The sequence below is a fragment of the Plectropomus leopardus genome, chromosome 7 (genome assembly GCF_026936395.1).
Source record: "Plectropomus leopardus strain MGB_pleo_1.0 chromosome 7, ASM2693639v1, whole genome shotgun sequence".
Lineage (NCBI taxonomy): Eukaryota > Metazoa > Chordata > Actinopteri > Perciformes > Serranidae > Plectropomus > Plectropomus leopardus.
This window is the reverse complement of record NC_142182.1, coordinates 5,961,734-5,980,000: the sequence shown is the minus strand read 5'-3', so window position 1 is coordinate 5,980,000 and position 18,267 is coordinate 5,961,734. Positions and strand designations below refer to the sequence as shown.

The 18,267-nt window shown below is 40.6% G+C and overlaps 1 protein-coding gene across 4 annotated transcripts in view; it reads left to right on the top strand.

The window, feature by feature from the left end:
• Window positions 1-18,267, top strand: part of cbfb (core-binding factor subunit beta) — a 47,304-nt gene that overhangs the window by 12,428 nt on the left and 16,609 nt on the right. For all 4 annotated transcript variants that reach the window (XM_042496326.2, XM_042496324.2, XM_042496327.2 and 1 more), the window contains exons 4-5: window positions 16,682-16,798; window positions 16,975-17,070. In XM_042496326.2, coding sequence (XP_042352260.1) covers window positions 16,682-16,798; window positions 16,975-17,070 — 213 coding nt within the window. The remainder of the gene's footprint in view (window positions 1-16,681; window positions 16,799-16,974; window positions 17,071-18,267) is intronic.

The following is an 18,267-nucleotide window of genomic DNA, read 5'->3' as shown; positions in this document are numbered from 1 at the left end:
AACTTTATCCTTCACTTCATAAATCCACCAGCAAAGTGCCCGACTCCTGGGCCATCAACCCCCGGAGCCGACTGCAGCACCCTGGTCAGATTATGGAGGTAGACGTGTGTGCCAGAGCTTCACTTAGCTTGTCTATCAGTCGAGGCATCACATGATTTTTTTTTTCTGGCCAAATTTTGCATTAAATCTCAAGCTGAGCAGTAAAGGTACTGCAATTTTATATGTTGATTACTTTCTTATATAATGGCCAATATCAGGTGTTAATTCCTTTGTAAAAACATGTTACATTTTTTCATATTTCAATTCCAATGTATGAATATTCTTAAAAATTAAAAGTTCATGGTTCTTTGAAAGGGCGTACAAGCATAATTATGCCATTATATTGACATTGTGTGGTCTCAAAATTACAGTAATATGGTTAATTGCAATTATTTCTGGGCCAATATTTCATCAAACAAAAGGAGTTATTGTGACATGGTCTAGTGTGCAGTTTAAAAAGTAAGAGTGGAAAAGGACGAGACAGTAGCTCATGTACTATGATTCAAACTGAGGTTAATGTTTTTGCTCCTCTTGCTTTATTTTTTATTACTTTTCCCTCCATATTTTCTTTCGTTCAGCTGCCCTTCTTTTTCCTGTGTTTGTTATTCTTGCGGCATTTTATATGAACATCCACGCTGCTGTCTCCTTCCTCCCCTCTTTCTCTGCCTTCCACTATGCATCCCCCACTACCTCTTTTTCATCTTCCCCTCCTTCACTCGCTCCTTTCCTCCCTCCGTCCGCTCTCCCCCTCCATTCCTCGCCTCTCTCCCGCCTTCATTTCCAAACATGGACGGTGCCAAACCAAAAGGCTAGCACAGCCAGGTTAAACTTGGTGACTGGATACCATGTGTGTGTGTGTGTGTCTCTCTCTCTCTGTGTGTGTGTGTGTGTGTGTGTGTGTGTGGTGAGGTTTTGAAAGACAGCAAGAAAGAGTAGAAGGCTCTCAGTGTCGTTGCCGGCTAATGGGAACCAGCTGTGGACGAGGTTAATTTTAGCATTAGCTGCTAACTTGCTAGCAAGCGTTAACCCAGTCGTAGCTCCGAACTGTAGCATCAGCAGCTGGTTTACTGGCAGCCGTTACAACAACAGACAGATGTAGTTTGTTTATTTTAGAGCCCGGATTCTCAACTTGCTTTTCTTGGGGGGGCACTTTTTCAAAATGCCAGTTGCAGCAGCCCCATACATGTTTCTGGGATTTCAGAACATCTCAAGGATATTTCTTTGAGTTTTGCACATTTCTAAGATTTTATGGGATTTTGAGGATTTTAGGCAACTTCTAGGTGCACTTTCTAGGACCTCTGGGTGTTTTTAAGGATTTTAGGACATTTCTTGGCTTTTAAGATGTTTTTTTTTAGTTTTAGGACATTCTAGGATTTTATGGCATTTTTAGGATTTTAGGACATTTCTAGGATTTAGGACAATTCTTGGAACTCATGATGTTTCTAGGACTTCTGGGTGATTTTAAGGATTTTAGGACATTTTTTGCTTCTAAGATATTTCTTTGAGTTTTAGGACATTTCTAGGATTTTTTTTTTAAATAAATAAGCTCTGTTTTGATGCTGTTTTATGCACTGTGGGATATTACAAATACTAAAAGCCCAAAAACAGTTCCCAGTTAAGTAGCTGAATTTTTTGAAGGATATAAAATTGTCCAAATTCTTCTTAGAAATGATTTATGTTTTAGAAATAATGACAATTTTTTATGTTTTGTCACCCTAAAATTCCTAGTCTACCATACTGTGACGCTCTAATTTCTTCAGCACATCACTGGGATACATTTTCTTCTAAAATATCCCTCATAAGTCTCCTCGACTCCCAGCCCTTCCTGTGGTTCTTCGCACTCATGTCCTCCTTGTTGGTAAAAGATTTTGAATTTGCTTGTTCGTTGAATCTTTGACCGCTGACCTATTTGAATGTTTCCATGTTGTCAAACAGTCCTCCCCTTTATTCACTCATCAGTTTCTTGTCATTCAAAGTGTTTTTGTTTGTGGTTTCCTTTGTGTGAAGAAACTGCCATTCTTCCTGTGTCCTTGAGGTAAAACAGATACTGGTCTTTCCTTCCTTTGTGTCCTGCACACCATACATCCAGTTTGCCTAACGTCCTCCACTGTGTGTGTGTGTGTGTGTGTGTGTGTGTGTGTGTGTGTGTGTGTGTGTGTGTAAAAATGTAACACACACAGTTAAAGTGGGAGACTGCACAGGCTGTCTGTCACATTTTTTTTGAATGTAGGTAGCAGTTTCTGTTTTACTGGCTGTTTGAGACCTCAAGTTTTCTAGTCAACTATGAACGAAATATGTTTGGAGTTACTGAAATGTGGAGCGCTGCTGGTGAAACATGTTAGATTGATTAACTTGACAGCAGCTAAGCAGGAGTTATTGCTCATTTTCATTACGCTCCCATTACGTTTTCACTTAATTGTCTGAGTGGAGGGGGCCTCAACAGAGCCGTTTTCTGGCCCCAGAGCTTTTTTTGGTCTTGAATACTTGGAACAGGTTTAGATTTGGTTAGGAAACTGGAAACTGGCTCCAGTAGCAACGGTTTGCCGGTGGAAAAGTCATTTCTGAGGATGTGACTTTAGAAGGAGTTGAAACCACAGGAATTGCTCTGCAAGTTTCACTGTTGGAGGTTGTTTCTCTATATGTGTGAGCGTGTGTGTGCGCAACAGTTAGTGTGTTTGCACACCACCTCTGCATGCTGATGAGATGATGGCGCCAGACTGATTGCTAAGCCTGACACACGCACATATATGAGCAGAAAACAAAACCTAAAACAGAGCGAAAAGAGTGAAAAGAGACAGATTGGGGGTTGTATGGGAGGGACTAAATGAGAAGCAGACGAGTCTGTCAGCTGCATGATGGAGGAGGGTGAACTGTCAGCGAGCAGCTCAAACACAAAACCCAGGACAGAGAGGTACATGTGTATGGCTTCATTCACTCCCACACCATTTCCTGTATATATTCATGGACACAGCAGCGTCTTTGTATGCCTCTGCTCTGGCGATAGCATAATGAATTATGTTTTCGGTTTTTCTATCCATCCCATTCTCGTTAATGCAGTATTACAAGAACACCTTTAGGGAATTTCTTTGTTGACTTGGACTCAAAGATGAACAGATTAGATTTTGATGGTCATAGGTGAAAGGTCAGGGTCACTGTGACCTCACCTGTCTTATTCTCATGAACCCGATATCTCATGAATAACAAGGGATTTTTTTCCCTTCAGATTTGGCACAAACGTGCAAATGGACTCAACTATGAACTGATACAATTTTGGTGGTCAAAGGGTCATCTGTCTCTTTCTCGTAAACGCAGCATCTCAAGTACACCTCGAGGGAGATTCCTCAGATTAGGCACAAACGTCTTGTACTCAAGAATGTGCTGACTGGCATTTTGTGGTCAAAGGTCACTGTGACCGCACAATACGTTTTTGACCATAACTCAAGAATCCTTAAAGAAAATGTGACATGTAGCAGAGGTGTTTCCAGGATCAGCCTCAATAGCAGGGTCTAGGGGTTCATGACTAATCTTGTCTGTGATTCTATTTGGAGGTTACACGTCTTTTTGTGAAAGGCTTCTCCCATTTCTATGCCCCCTTTTAGCCAACAGAGAGCCCCAGGGGGGATGTTTTTCTGTAGGCCAAGCTGGAAGCTAACGTAGCCCTGGTTTCTTTGTCAAAAAGCCTTTTTTTCTTTTGGATTTTGGATAATTTCAGAAAATACAGCGTGGAAAACAATTTATGATACCTAAACATTTTGTTCTGCAAGATAATCTCCACATATGAACACCACATTTAGGATTTTTGAAGCCTAACTGTAATCACCAGAAGTAAAAAGCTCACGTTTACGCGTTTTCGCGTCACCACCTCTACAAGGCTGTAAAGCCGTGTTCAGAGCAGCTCAGCATGATGACATTCTGTTTGCTCATTCAGCCACTTGTTAGCAACCACCTTTTAAATACACTCAAAACATTTAAGGCTCACAAGTGGGGTATTTACTGGTGTATTTTGTATCGTAGAACAAAACATGAAAGTCTCTTCAGCTTGTGTTAACCACAGACCTTATTGAAGGCTTCTAACCAAAATACCATTCAAAAAAACTCTTTCGACTTTGACACGAGGGAACCGGATGTGCTGCAATACTTACCCATTTCCAGGTTATAAGACTCATTACTGGGGTTCTGTATTTGGAAAAAACACTGGCCCTTCAATGGACTCTTCAAATTTCACTTCCTTCTTCCTCTCTGGTCTTGAAACCTCCATCCCACAAAAGATATGATTATTGTTTGAGTTGATAAAAGTTGTTTCAGATTAATAGGAGTCAATATAACATTTGGCAAATATGGACACAGGTGTTGGTAACTGTGTAAATATTTCATAGTACCTGCTCAGCGCTTCAGCTCCACCCCTAGAAAAAAAAAATATATCTGCAGCTTTAGCTGAACTGAGCAGGACGGTCATTGACAAAACAGGATTTTTATACTTTTAAATTGAAATTCAGTGGGATTTAAAACATCATCAACAACAACAAAAAAACATTCATCATATCCCAAAACTGGAGAAACAGAAGTATGATTGTTGAATGTGAGCTCTTCCAAAGCAATCAGCGCTGAAGCCAGATTGTACAGTATAATGGGTGCAAGATGTTCTGGTTTACAGACTATAGCAGATTATGATTTGGTGACTGTTCACACCCTCCCACACCAGCAGCACTTTCAGTTGTTGTTTAACCCTTTGAAACCAGAGCAAATTGGCCTGATTTCTTTCAAAAACTTGAAAAGAAGGCATTGAGCAACTTAACAAGAAATCACCCCATAATTAGCAAGAAATTAGTAAAAAGGTTACGAGAATATTACCTGAAAGTAGCATCAGAAAAAGAACTATTGTTGTTACAATTACATAAAATACTGATAATTTTAATTGTTAAACCATCATTATTATTATTTAAAATTATGTTACAGATAAAAACAAACATATACATATATACATTGTACAAATGTACATATAACTTTTTTTTTTGTGCAAATTGCAGGACATTTCATGCCAAGTTGCTGATTCCATTTTTTTATGTTTTTGAAATCTGTCAAACCAATTTCCAAATAATCAAAGGTTTAAACACTTGTTAAAGGCGTCTGAATGCAGCACAAGAAAACTGATGTCAACTCAGATTTCAAAGGGTTAAAGATGCCAGCATGATGGTTACCTCCTTCAAATATTTCAGCTATGTATTCAAGTCTGTGTATTTGTCTTTTTCTGTTTGAGTTTCACAGGATTTGGGATAAAGAAAGACAGAAATTTTGAAATTTTCTTATTCTGAGTAGCCCACAGAATGTCTTTAAGGTATGTTTTTCATTTATTCTGTCGATAGATCTGGTTACATGTACTCACAAGCCTGCGTCCCCCCAAAATTAAAAGTCCCCTCTTTCTCCTTTCTCTCTCTCACACTCACACTCACACACACACAAAACATTTGAAAATCATTTCTTATCTGACACCTCTGTTGCCCTCTAATTTAGTCATCAGCTTTAAGCCTCCAGGATTCTCCTCTGTCACATGCATATCAACATCGTGTGTGTGTGTGTGTGTGTGTGTGTGTGTGTGTGTGGCTGTGCGCAGTGTGTGGTGTTATGTTTCTCTCTGAACGGAAGCTGTGCCACCGGTGCGTGACTTGTCAGTGACATCATCAAAGCCAGACCACTAATTGGTTCCCTCTGCTACTGCTGCTCTGCATCCGACAGTCTGTATGTCGTGTGTGTGTGTGTGTGTGTGTGTGTGTGTGTGTGTGTGCTTGTGCGTGCAGTTGTGTTTTACATCTTGTACATCCCGTCTGATTGTTCAGTACACTTTAATGAAGCTTGTTTCATTTAAATCAGTAGAAGTGAACTTTCTTTGAAGCCTCACAGACAGTCGGAGTCTCTCTGTTTAGAGACATTAATGCACCACAAAACCTCTTTCCTGAACACACACACACACACACACACACCGCTGCCGTCTCCACCCACAGAGTTTCGTATTTCTTGCTCCAGGCTTTAGATCAATGACCACACCCACTCCCATAATGCACTGCAGCACAGGCACAGACAGGGTCCTCTGTTTGTATGCTCTTTGTGTGTGTCCCAGAGTTTTATGTCGGCATCATGTCTGTGTTTGAATCTCTGTCTGACTACATTTATTCATACAAGGTCAAGGCACAATGTGTGTGTGTGTACATGAGAGGAAAAAAAACACAGGTTCAGATAGAAAACTGCAGAGAGAGAGAGAGGTCAGTCTGGTGTGAAATCCAGCATGTGTGTGTCAGCTCCAGTTCTCTATTCTCAGTCCCTCTCTTCCAGTAAGTGTTTGCTGACTTGGACTAAAGTATGCAACCCTGCTCACCTGGATTACACGTGTGTGCATGGGTTTGTGTGTGTGTAAACTTGTTTCTGAGCTCATAGTGTCCAAATGTAAGTTAGCCTCTGCCGTCAGTGTGTGAATGTGTGTGTAAATGGGTGAATGTGACGTGTTGTGTTAAAGTGCTTTGAGTGGTCAGACGACTAGAAAGGCGCTATACAGGTGTAGTCCATCAACCGTTTTACCATTTGCCCTAAAGTATGCATAAACTACGAGTTTTACATTTCTCTTTAAAATACCAAAATGCGTAATCATCAGTTATTGAATCAGTTATTGGCTTTTGGAGCAGACAGTTATTGGTAATTGTATCGGTCGAAAAAATTCAGGTCTTGCATCCCCAAATTTCTCTCAAGAGGACGATATAAAACCACAGCTGAATTAGAGACAGAGACACTTGCTGGAGAGCACTGCTGCACCATCCATCAGCTGAAATTACACTAAATACCTACAAATAAATGAAACGACTCTCCAAACAACCAGGAAAGTGTGAAATCTACTGATTTAAAAAGATCCTGAGTTTGTGCTGAAGCTAAGTCCAGGCAGCAGCAGCACTTTGTGTCTGTGAGCATGCATTCATATCTTCCACAGTGAGTTCGTGTTTCCACAGTTTCCACAGTTCCCCCTCTCTGTCTTTTTATCTCTTTGTCCTCTACTCTATACTCTGGGTCATTAAAGTATCCCTTTGTCTCCAAGACGAATGCCATTTTGTCGGCAGTGTCATAATCACTCAGTTTTACAGAAAAGTGTTCATGTTTTTGTTGTCTCTTCCACAAACCACTGAGAGTCTGACGTAAATGGCTGACCAGCTGCGTAATACAGTGGAAGGCACAGTTAAGTTAAATGGTTGCCAGAGGAAAGGGCTGTGTGATGGTGAGGTAAAACAGTGAAAACACTCTAAATTTAGTGTCAACTTAGACTGATATTGATTCAGGTTGTGTTGTCCAACCTGGACAGCAGCGTAATGCTGAGCGTCTGGTGTGCGAGTCCCGTCCGGTTCTGCAAACAGGGAGCGCGCCGACTGCTGACTTATGATGGTGGTTTTATTTAGTTAAATACTGAAAAAGTCCATGTTGACTTGAAAGACAAGATGAGTGGTTAAAAAAACTATTTTGTTATACAATCTTTCTGCATCTCTCTCTCTGTCTGGTTGAGTAACTCTATCTGCAGCCTGTGTGCGGATTTGCATGATATTTCCATGCCTATGAAAGCCATAGGAGCAAACAGTGGTTTCTGAGCCCTCCGGTGAGCACACAGAGGAATTTGCATTGCAATGATGCACATTATGTGTCTCCAGGCAGTTAAGAGACTCAGAGGGGCAGGGGCCAACTCACTCAACTCACGATGGAAATACAAACTGCCAGTGACCCAGTGAGCAATTACACTCAAATATAAAACATATGAGCTGACAAAAGTCTTCAGTGTTTTAATCCTAAATATGAAACAACTGATCCATCTGAAAAAATGAGATGTGAGTCACGATGCTTTGTTGCAGTTTGGCTTCAGCGCAGTTTGTCCAGAGTCAGGACTGAAGGAACACAGAGTAGAAAAAAAACAACTACACAGGCTTCCTGATTTCTAGCAGACGACAGTATGTAAAGTTTCCCTCACATCTGGCTCGTACTCTTTGGAAGTAAACAACATATTTGACATCAGTTTTAATGACCAGGCTGTCACTAAGTGTCATGGGATGGGATGTTGGGTGTGTGTGTGTGTGTGTGTGTGTGTTTGTTTCATGTTGTTTCACAGCCTTTATGATTACTGGGTGCAAAAGCAGAAGAAGAGAGTGATCATGCAGCGGAGAGTACTGTACTATTATACTTCTGTTGCTTTAACAGGTGGTGTGTGTGTGTGTGTGTGTGCGCGCCTTCACCAGACAATAGGTTAGTAGACGTTGGGCTGTATTCACTGTGGGATTAGGAACAGAAGGCCAGTAACGTGCTTTATCTCCACCGGCTGCCGGCACACCTGACGCACGCACGCACGCACGCACGCACGCACGCATGCACGCACGCATGCACGCACGCACGCATGCACGCACCACTCACATTGTCTCTCTCTTTTGCTTTTCATCCAATTGTTGCTCTCTATGTAGCTCGCTCTATTACTTTTTCTCAGTAGAAAATGACAAATGCTACATTAGTGGATATTTTTTTCGTGTATGAGGCTCAGTTTGTGTAATGAGAGACTCCTCCCAAACAGAGGGTTGTGGAACGAGCATCATACATTTATTCAAGGCGTCCTCTACATATACACATATATTATATATATACATATACATATATATATATATTTTTTAAATGGGCTTTTTCCTCCCTCGTTTTTCCCCCAAATCTCCATCCACATAAACGCTGTGATTTCTGTCCAATTGAAAACACAAAAACGCGCTAAAGCTGTGTCGAGAACATGCCAAACCAACAGGCGGCAATTAAATCATTACCCTGAAGCTACGCAAAGACAAAATTTCTGGCCAATCAGAAGCCCAAAAACAAACCATTCACAGAAAGCTATAGAGCAGTGATCTCTGTAGTGCCCTCTGATGCCTCTGTTCCTCAATATAGCGGAAGAGTTACCTGTACATTCACGTGTAAACGTAAAAAGCACTATGCTGGTGATGTCTGCCACTGAAATGACGCCCCATTTGTGACACCTCGTGAAGGAGATAACGGCGCACACATCAATGTCACAAGCCAAAAACTCTGTTTTCCTCATCAACATGTCGTCACTAAAAACAGAGCTTCTGAGAAACTTCACTGAGGATGTAGTTTAAAAAAAAAAAAGTGTATTTTCAGTGACCTAAAATGCAATAAGCCACTTTTTGAAATATGCCCGTGTGCATGTGGACAAAACCGTATTTTATTTGTTTCATATTTGCTTAAATCTTGTTGTCTGTGTGATGCTTTGTAATTTAAATTGGAAAGGTAATATTCAAATCAAAAGGTGATTATTTATCAATATCACGCAGCCCATTAGAGATATATTTTGAGTAAAACAATTCATGAACTGTGATTAGCTGACATGTTGTCTCCTCACCTTTATGATCTCTCCTGCTGTTTTACCGTCTCTTTTTTCCCAGCTGCCAGAAATGACAGCATGAAAGCCCCCTCTTGGAGTCATATCCAGCAGAGTTATCACGTCTTTGTTTCTGGCTGTGAAAGAGGCGCTGTGTGTGTCAGTGTGTGTGTGTGTGTGTTTGTATGTGTCAGTGTGCTGTGGAGAGGGAGCATGAATCAGGAGTGATTAATATGAAATGAACTTGAGGGCCATATTATCCTGGCAGCTGCACTGATGCTCTGTCTTCTACTTCTTGTTCTTCGTGTTGTTAATTTATAACTTTTTCTTCAAAATGCTCAGTTTGCTTTGACGAGAGAAGGGAAGTGCGATGAGTGATGGTATTTAATCTGATTAGGTACCAGAAAAAAAACAAAGAAAGAGACAGAACAACAGAAAGAAAGACAGAACTAAGCAGAAAGTGAGCGAGCATGAGCAGTCTATGACTGGCTTATGACTCACACACACACACACACACACACACACACACACACACACACACACACACACACACACACTGATGTTGACTGTTTGGATGTAACAACCTCCCAGACGCTCTGACAGTCATTGATGCAACATTCCTCCTCTAGATAATGGCATAATTACTGTACTAAATCACACACACACACACACACACACACACACACACACACACACACACACACACACAACCACACTACCACACTGAGTGCAGAAGAAATGAAATACAAAAGTACATGTACTCTCACTATATGTGTATGTTTAATAGAGGTGACAGAGGAGCTAAAAGAGGCAGGTTTGTGTTGTTTATTTGAATGTGTGTGTGTGTGTGTGTGTGTGTGTGTTAGACTTACTGCCACATCTCACGAGGCTGAAAACACAGATGCCCATTGTGTCCACACCTTGTGGGCACTGCTTTGTGTGTGTGTGTGTGTGTAGCAGTGGGCAGTTGTGCTGACTAGATGGTTGGCACCAGGCTGAATGAGCGGCACTGTGCCAGCAGATCCCTCTACATCTGCGTCACACACTGTCTGCCAGCGCACACACACACACACACACACACACACACACACAGTATAGCAAGCAGGTTTAGATCAAATGGAGAGATTTGACTTGCCGGCTGAAGATCAGCTGTGTCAGTGTGTGTTCAGGTCTTTGCTCAGCAGTGGTTAACATACAAAAAATTTAAAATTGTGCTCATAATTCACAGTAACGCAGACATTCTCCAATAAACAACATGATGCACAGTGAATCACAAGCCTGCAGCTTGTTGCTGCTATCGGGTAAAATCTTTATAACTCCCAAAAGTGAATATTTCAGAACATTTCATCCACAGGCTTTGCAAAAGATGTGAACCAAATGATCTCAACAATGAAATCCATCAGCTGAACTTTAAACACCAAAATCCCCTACATTTAACTTAGGATGTTTTGCAATGCGCTCATGATGTCTCAGAAACATGTGATGCAGAGGACTGTTCTAAAAAAAAAAAACAAAGGAAAAAAAAAGTGATCTAAATGTTGACGATAAGAATCACAGGGCACAATAATGTAAGACTGCATCAGTGGTTCCCAGCTGGTCTCGTCACGGGGTCCAGATTTGCCCTTAGTCATTAGTTAAAGGTCCACACAAGAGATAAAATCCCATTTTTTTTCTCACAGAATGTAAACAACACTTAGAACAGAGTAAAATAAACCCTTTAAGAAAGAATAAAGTGCAGTTAGTGAAAATGTAGTAAATAAATAGTAATTAAAAAAGTATATTATTGCTTCAGTCAGTGACATAAAATTGCTGAAAAGAAACAGCATTTTTATCTGCCAGATAATACCAAGAACAGGGTCATGAAATAGTAGTTGAACAGGAGGAAACATTAAAGCCCTGTGCCAGAAACTCAAAATGAATTGTGTTGTTTTATTTTTACAAACTCAACATGTTGGGGAGTCACTTACGGTCCATTCAGAACAGACCTGTGACCCAAGTTTTGGACTGCGACCCACCAGTTGGGAACCACTTCTCTACATTGCACACATGACTGTTTAAACGGATGACAAATAAAAAGAAGAAAAACTGACACAAAGTAACTTAAAGTGTCACCTTGAGCCTCCAGCTTGAGCGCCTCTTGTAATAAATGCATCTGAACTCTCTGATGGTGGTGGATTTTTTCTCCACAGATTTAGCTGTTAAATCGGTGGCGGTGGATCCAATCGTGAATGAAACCACTCTGATTGGCCATTCAGCTCGCCGCACGAGAAGGGAATAATGTAAACATACAGCTAAAATTAAAAGGGAGTGACGTGCAAACACATTTGTTAAATGAGGTAAAATTGTTTTTCGTTAGTCAGGAAAGTTTTGTGATGGTTTGTGTTGTTGTTCACTGCTACGCCGTAAATTTGCTTTGTTCTTTTAGCATTAGATTGTGTTGTTGCCGTGTTAACGTCATGGCGGTCTTTCGCAGTTTCCAGTTTTGAATGACAAATACTGACGAACGCTGTCTGCTGGTATGGAAGGTTATTTCCTCTCATGCAGGTGCATAATGTATGTGCTGGTTGGCCGTCGGTTTGGTGTGTTCATGTGCAACTTTTTGGCAGAAACACCGAAGTTAGGGCGTCACAGCAGGGATTTTCATCGCAGCTAGTTCTCTGAAGTCGATTTGGTGTTTCTGAGCCTTTATATGTTGCTCCAAAATCCACAAATTCTGCAGGTGTAAAACTAGGTTAGGATTTTGTGATTGTGAAGGCCATACCAAACAACAAACACAAATACACACACACACACACACACACACACACACACACACACACACACAGATGATGCCATACTCCTGCCGGTGGTTTCACACTATTCCACTGATGCAGCACCGTGCCAACAAAGGCAGGGAGGAAGAGGATTTTATTGAATTTGGTCTTTATTTAATTTGGCATTCTCACTGAGATTAATATCTCTTTTTCAAGAGATCCCACGTCACAATAAATCTAGTACAGTGCATTAAATTCATCCAGGTGTTTCATTTCTTTAGAAAACCTCACATAGCAGAATGACAACATAGAGAGCACCAAAACTCGACATTTTTGGGGCAGGCTGGTAAACGCAAATCACAGCACGGATTTTCTCACTTACTCTCAGAGAACATTGCCTCACCAAACTTGCACTCAGTTTTAGAGCGAGTCTGAATTTCCACTGCAGTTCATGCTGCTTCCTTTTTGTATTCACGGAGTGCTTCAGTGTGTGAGTTCTCCTGTCTTTGTGTGTGTGTGTGTGTGTGTGTGTGTGTGTGTGTGTAAGTAAATGGATGTGGGGGTTGACATGGTTCTCTCTCAGAGGAAGTCTGTGGTTGGGCCGTTTCTACATATTTTCCTCTCTCACACACGTACACACACACACACACACACACTCGTTTTCCCTGTCAAATCAAATGAAGCTTTCTTTTAAAAGCACCGTGGAGCCCCACAGATGTGGAAGCCATCTTTCTCTCATACAACTCTCTCTCTCTTTTCACACACACACACACACACACACACACACACACACACACACACACAGAGAGAAAAACATTCACTGGAATAAACACAAAAACCCACAGTCTCTTGGAGTGCGGTCTCCCCTGCAACCCCGGTGCACTGTGGGTAGCTGTGGTAAAAGAGGTCCCTGTGAGAGGCTGTCCAAAAATAGCCTGAGTAAAAATGCAGGAACGTAGAGCTCGCCCAGTGTCACAGAAAAATCCACTCATCCGTCCGTATGTGTGTATTTTGGAGGGAGTGTTTCATTTTGTTAATTTATTCCTAAATACTTGTTTTCTCAGATAAAAATACCACCTAAAAGCTTTCTACCCTGGGAAAAAAACAGACTGTCTGTGTTTCACTGCCTCTCACTGTCTGCTGTCTCTTCTCGAAATCAGTGTCGTGGGAAAGTGAGACAACGAGACCAAGAGAGGAAATAGAAAGAAAGCAGATTCCACATTTACTGTATTATGCTTAAGTTTTTGTTTTTTCAAAGTACGTTTTTTGGCTGTAAGTTCATACAGCTCTCCTCAGAAGGCTATAAAGCATGATTTAGGTTAAACTGTGTGAGAATGTAAATTTTTCACTCAGCAGATATGGAGAATCATTGGCATTAATTTGGAACAAGATTTCTGTCACCTGATAAATACAGGTCGCATATTCACTCTTCTTTTAGCTGCGTTTTAATCTTCACCAACTCCTGAGTGAACCATCTGGCTCTTAAAACACTAAAAATCCTATTAGGTATCATGGGTACAAAATAAGAGTGATATACTGCAACAAGGAGGTCAATTTATAGAAATGTTTGTGTTTTTTTAAAAACTGTTAAAAGACAGATGTATTACTTAAATAGCTCTTGGGAATGTTAAAAAGCATGACATGGGTTAACTTGCTGTGTGATGTGTTTTTATTTGACTTCAAGAAAAGATATTTTCTCTTAAAGACAAGGAAGCCAGAAATCTGAAAAAGGCAAAAGGGCATGTTTTCTTCAAAAAAAAAAAAGGTAAAATAAATACAAAATACAGCCATTTAAAGTTGTATGTCCCTCCCCTAAAGCTAAAATTAAAAACACAAATAAAAAACACATTGCTTAAAAATTATATGACATACCTCCCCCTTTTTGCATCAGTCCCTCCCTTCTTGTAAATAACAAACAGTCCCTAATTTATATGTAATATTCAGTTCTAATCCTGTTCTGAATTAATTATTTTTAAAATAATATTTATTTTAAAAAAAAAGATGTTGTATAATAATGGAAAAAGAACCAATAAGGATTATCGATGATTGTTTCAGAGAACGTGTGGTCTTGAAAATTTACTTCAAAGTCGTGGAAATGTATTTATAGAAATGTGTATGAATGCTGCATATTGAAATGTGATTCGCCAAAGCCTACTGTCACAGGTTGGACTTTCTAAACCTTAAAACAGAGCCAAGAGGAGGTGCAGAAGTCTAGCCTTCTCTCAGACTACTTGAATTTCTCTGTGCTTAAAGTTCATTGTGTGATTTTTACCCAAAATGAAACTGCCTACGTCAGCTTTAACAAAATATTTGTTTTGCAAATCTTGACAAATAGTTGAGTTAAATTCACACTGTAGCAGCTTGGATGTACTGAGAGAAACATTTACGTGATCCTAGACATGTACACATTCTCTGTCCTCACACACACACACACACACACACACACACACACACACACACACACACACACACACACACACACATATTTGGTGGTTACATTGCTGCCCTGCTGGCATAGAGCCATAGCTATGTAATACAACCTGGAGTCTGGCAGTGTGACGCTGTAGACTGGGTTTACTGTGCTGCTCAGGGGTTAACAGAATGTAAGTAAACACTTTTCGTCTCCTTATTACCCCTGCTCATTCTCCCACTATCCTGCTCTCCCTCACACAGAGACAAAACAGACAGCACAAGGTCAGACAAAACAGACATAATAATTCGTGGACGTCCTACCGGTGATGTGTTGTTCTATGCTTCTTTTTTTGTTATCAGGTTAAACTGAAGACACATGAGAAATGAAGCAACGTTAACTTTTTTAAAAAAGGCCATTATGCCAGGATAAAGGACCACAAAGTCTTATTTTAGCTGCCAATGTCTGAATAAAGCTATTAAATAAGTCACAGACCCCGGGCAATGGCTGTAAAAATGAACAGACACAGACACAGACACAGACACAGACACACACACACACACACACACACACACACACACACACACACACACACACAAAGAACGAAAAGAAGAAAGTATTTTTTTAGGCATATGATATTTATTTTGGAATAGATTTTCTCCATGTAGTCCAATACAAATGCTTTCTTTCCCACTAAAACAGAACTGACATCCTGCAGCAGCAAACACACACACACACACGCTCAATGTGTGTGTGTGTGTGTGTGTCTGATTTACTAGTCCAACACTCAATTGTGCTGGGGAGCTTTTGACGTAGTTGGTGGTTTTTCCTCTTTGAGAGCGTGGGTAGGGAGGAGAGGCCTCCATCTCCCAAACACAGAGCTTTTTATTATTCAGGGAAAAACAGCTGACGGACTTTGATTTTAGATTTGCAGTTTTGTATGTGACTTCGGGTCATATTAAGCTGCTGCTTACTCCTTAGGCTAAAGTACAATATTGGCGAATATATTTGTTTTCCAAAGTCATGAGAAACAGAGAGTCAATCTTGTAAAGGCCTGGAAACACATCAGATCACAGTGTTCTTGTCCTTTGTTGATCGTTCTTATTTCCATGTATTTTCCTGCCATGTTAAAGGTGCAGTGGTTAGGGACAGTGATACTCAATTTATGGCCTGAGGGCCAAATCTGACCCCACTGGGATTTGATTTTGTACTTTTAGTATACATAAGGTGCCAGAGTGCATTAAACAGCATCAAAAAAGAGCCTGTTTTCTTCAAAAATGTTACAGTGGAGAATTCTCCACACTCTGACTAAGCCCCTAATGTCCTAAAATCCCCAAAATGTACTGAAATCCAAGAAACATTTTAAAATTTTCCAAATTTTCCTTAATCCTAGAGATGTTCTTAAACCCGAGAAATGTACTGAAGTCCTGGAGATGCCTTAAAATCCTAGAAACATGTATAGGGCTGCTGCGAGTGGCCCCTGGCCTCCTGTTATTTTGCAAAAGTGGCCCCCCCATGCAAAGGAAGCTGAGTGTCCCTTCTGTAGGATTTAGGTGGATATATTGACTGAAATGTAGTCTAATTTTAATCTTTTCATTACTTTGTAATTACCTTAAAACATGGATTGTTGTAGTCTTGTTGGTTTAGACCTTTATATCTACATATGGAGAGGGTCCTCCTCCATGGTGTCCACCGTGTTGTTTCTACAGTAGCCCCGAATGGACAAACCAAACACTGGTTTTATAGGGCCAATTGGGTTTTTGCATCAGCCACAGTAGTTCCCTGACTGGCACACTGGAGAAGTTTCCATTTTTGCGATCTGCATTCCTATCACTAAATCTCACTAAATCCTATAAACTGGACCTTTAACACCTTAGATTTACTTAAGACGAGTACATCACAACTTCAGCGTTTTAAACAGAGCAATTGTCAAGTCTCACACAATCAAACACCAAATTACTTGTTTCAAGTTTCAAAACTGCTGCAGTGAAATTACAGTTCAGTGCTGCAGTGATGTTGTACAAATGAAAGATAAAATGCTGCTGGTGTTACAGTAATCTACTCTTTCTCTCTCACTCTCCTCAGGTCTATTTAAAGGCTCCCATGATTTTGAACGGCGTGTGTGTGATCTGGAGAGGCTGGATCGACCTACAGAGGCTGGATGGGATGGGATACCTCGAGTATGATGAGGAGAGGGCGCAGGTATTGCAACACTTGTACGGTGATGTGATGTATTCTCATGTGTGCAGTAAAAAACACTTCACATCATCCTCTTGGTTTCATCTTTTCCTCCTAAAGTCATATCGCCGTCTCTGTCTTGTTCGAACCGAACTCACTCTCTGTCTATTTGTGTGTGTGTTTTTTGTTTTTGTGTGCAGCAAGAAGACGCTTTGGCCCAGGCAGCGTTTGAAGACGCTCGACGCAGAACCAGAGACTTTGAAGAAAGAGACCGATCACACAGAGAGGATTTAGAGGTGAGCGGGCCCTGTGACGGTGATGTTTATAGAGGACTGATGTTGCTCTGCCTCTCAAAGACAAATAAACTGTTATTGGACAGTTTAGCTCCAACTGTTACAGGACCAATCTGCTTCCTCTTCAGAGTCATCTCAGCCTCGCAAAGCCAGCCTGAGTGCTATCATAGCATCAACTACTGTTTGAGGTCTACCTGTGGTTTCAGATAAACAATATTACGACTCTCCACCCTCCTGACTTTCATCAACAACCACTTTAAGAGTAACTTAACACCACGCTGAGATGAATTGTTTCTGTTCTGGTCTGTTGATCCTCTGACCACAGCCGTCATCATTGCTGGGTGTGCTCCATTGCACCTGTGAGCACACCCAACAGATAATTCAGTGGCCACACCCTGAGTACACTTCTGCATCACTGGAGGTCATCAAATGCTTTGGTAGGCAAACACCGTAAATGTAATGTGAAGCCTGATTTTAAAAACTGCGGGACTTTTTTGGACCTCAGATTTATGTCGGAATTGATTTCATTTAACGTATTTTTAGACATTTCTACAGCAGACGTTATGATTTTGTTATATTGATAAATGAGAAGCAAAGATGAAAGATTTCCGGGGCAGGTAGCTCGTTCATCTAGCCACGCGTAGAAAGGGCTCTTGTTGACGTCTGAGGGAAGCTGTAAGTTATTATACGGGCTTTTATCTCGTTACGAGAGAAGAAGTAGTGAAGTCTTACTTTTATGTGCTTTATGGTCCATAAAATCATTGACAGTAGAGCAGTGAAACCGATAGTGTGCAGGGTGACCCCCCCAATCATATTCTAATTCACAATAAAGATAGTGATTCACTTTGGGAAATGTTTTGTACTTTTAGTATACATAAGGTGCCAGAGTGCATAAAACAGCGTCAAAACAGAGGTTGTTTATTAAAACAAAAGTGCTATCAGAGGATCCCCCCACTCTACTGATAGAGGTTCTAGAAGCCCCTAATGTCTTAAAACCCTAGAAAAGTCCTAAAATATTACGTTTTCTAAAATCCAAGAAACGTCATTAAAAATATCCTGAAATCCTAGAAATGTCCTAAAATATTTGAAACTTCCTAGAAAGTCCTAGAAATTTCCAAAATCCTAGAATCTGCCTAAAATCCTACAAACACCCTGAAATCCTACAAGCATCCTAAAATCCTAGAAACTTGCTACAATTCT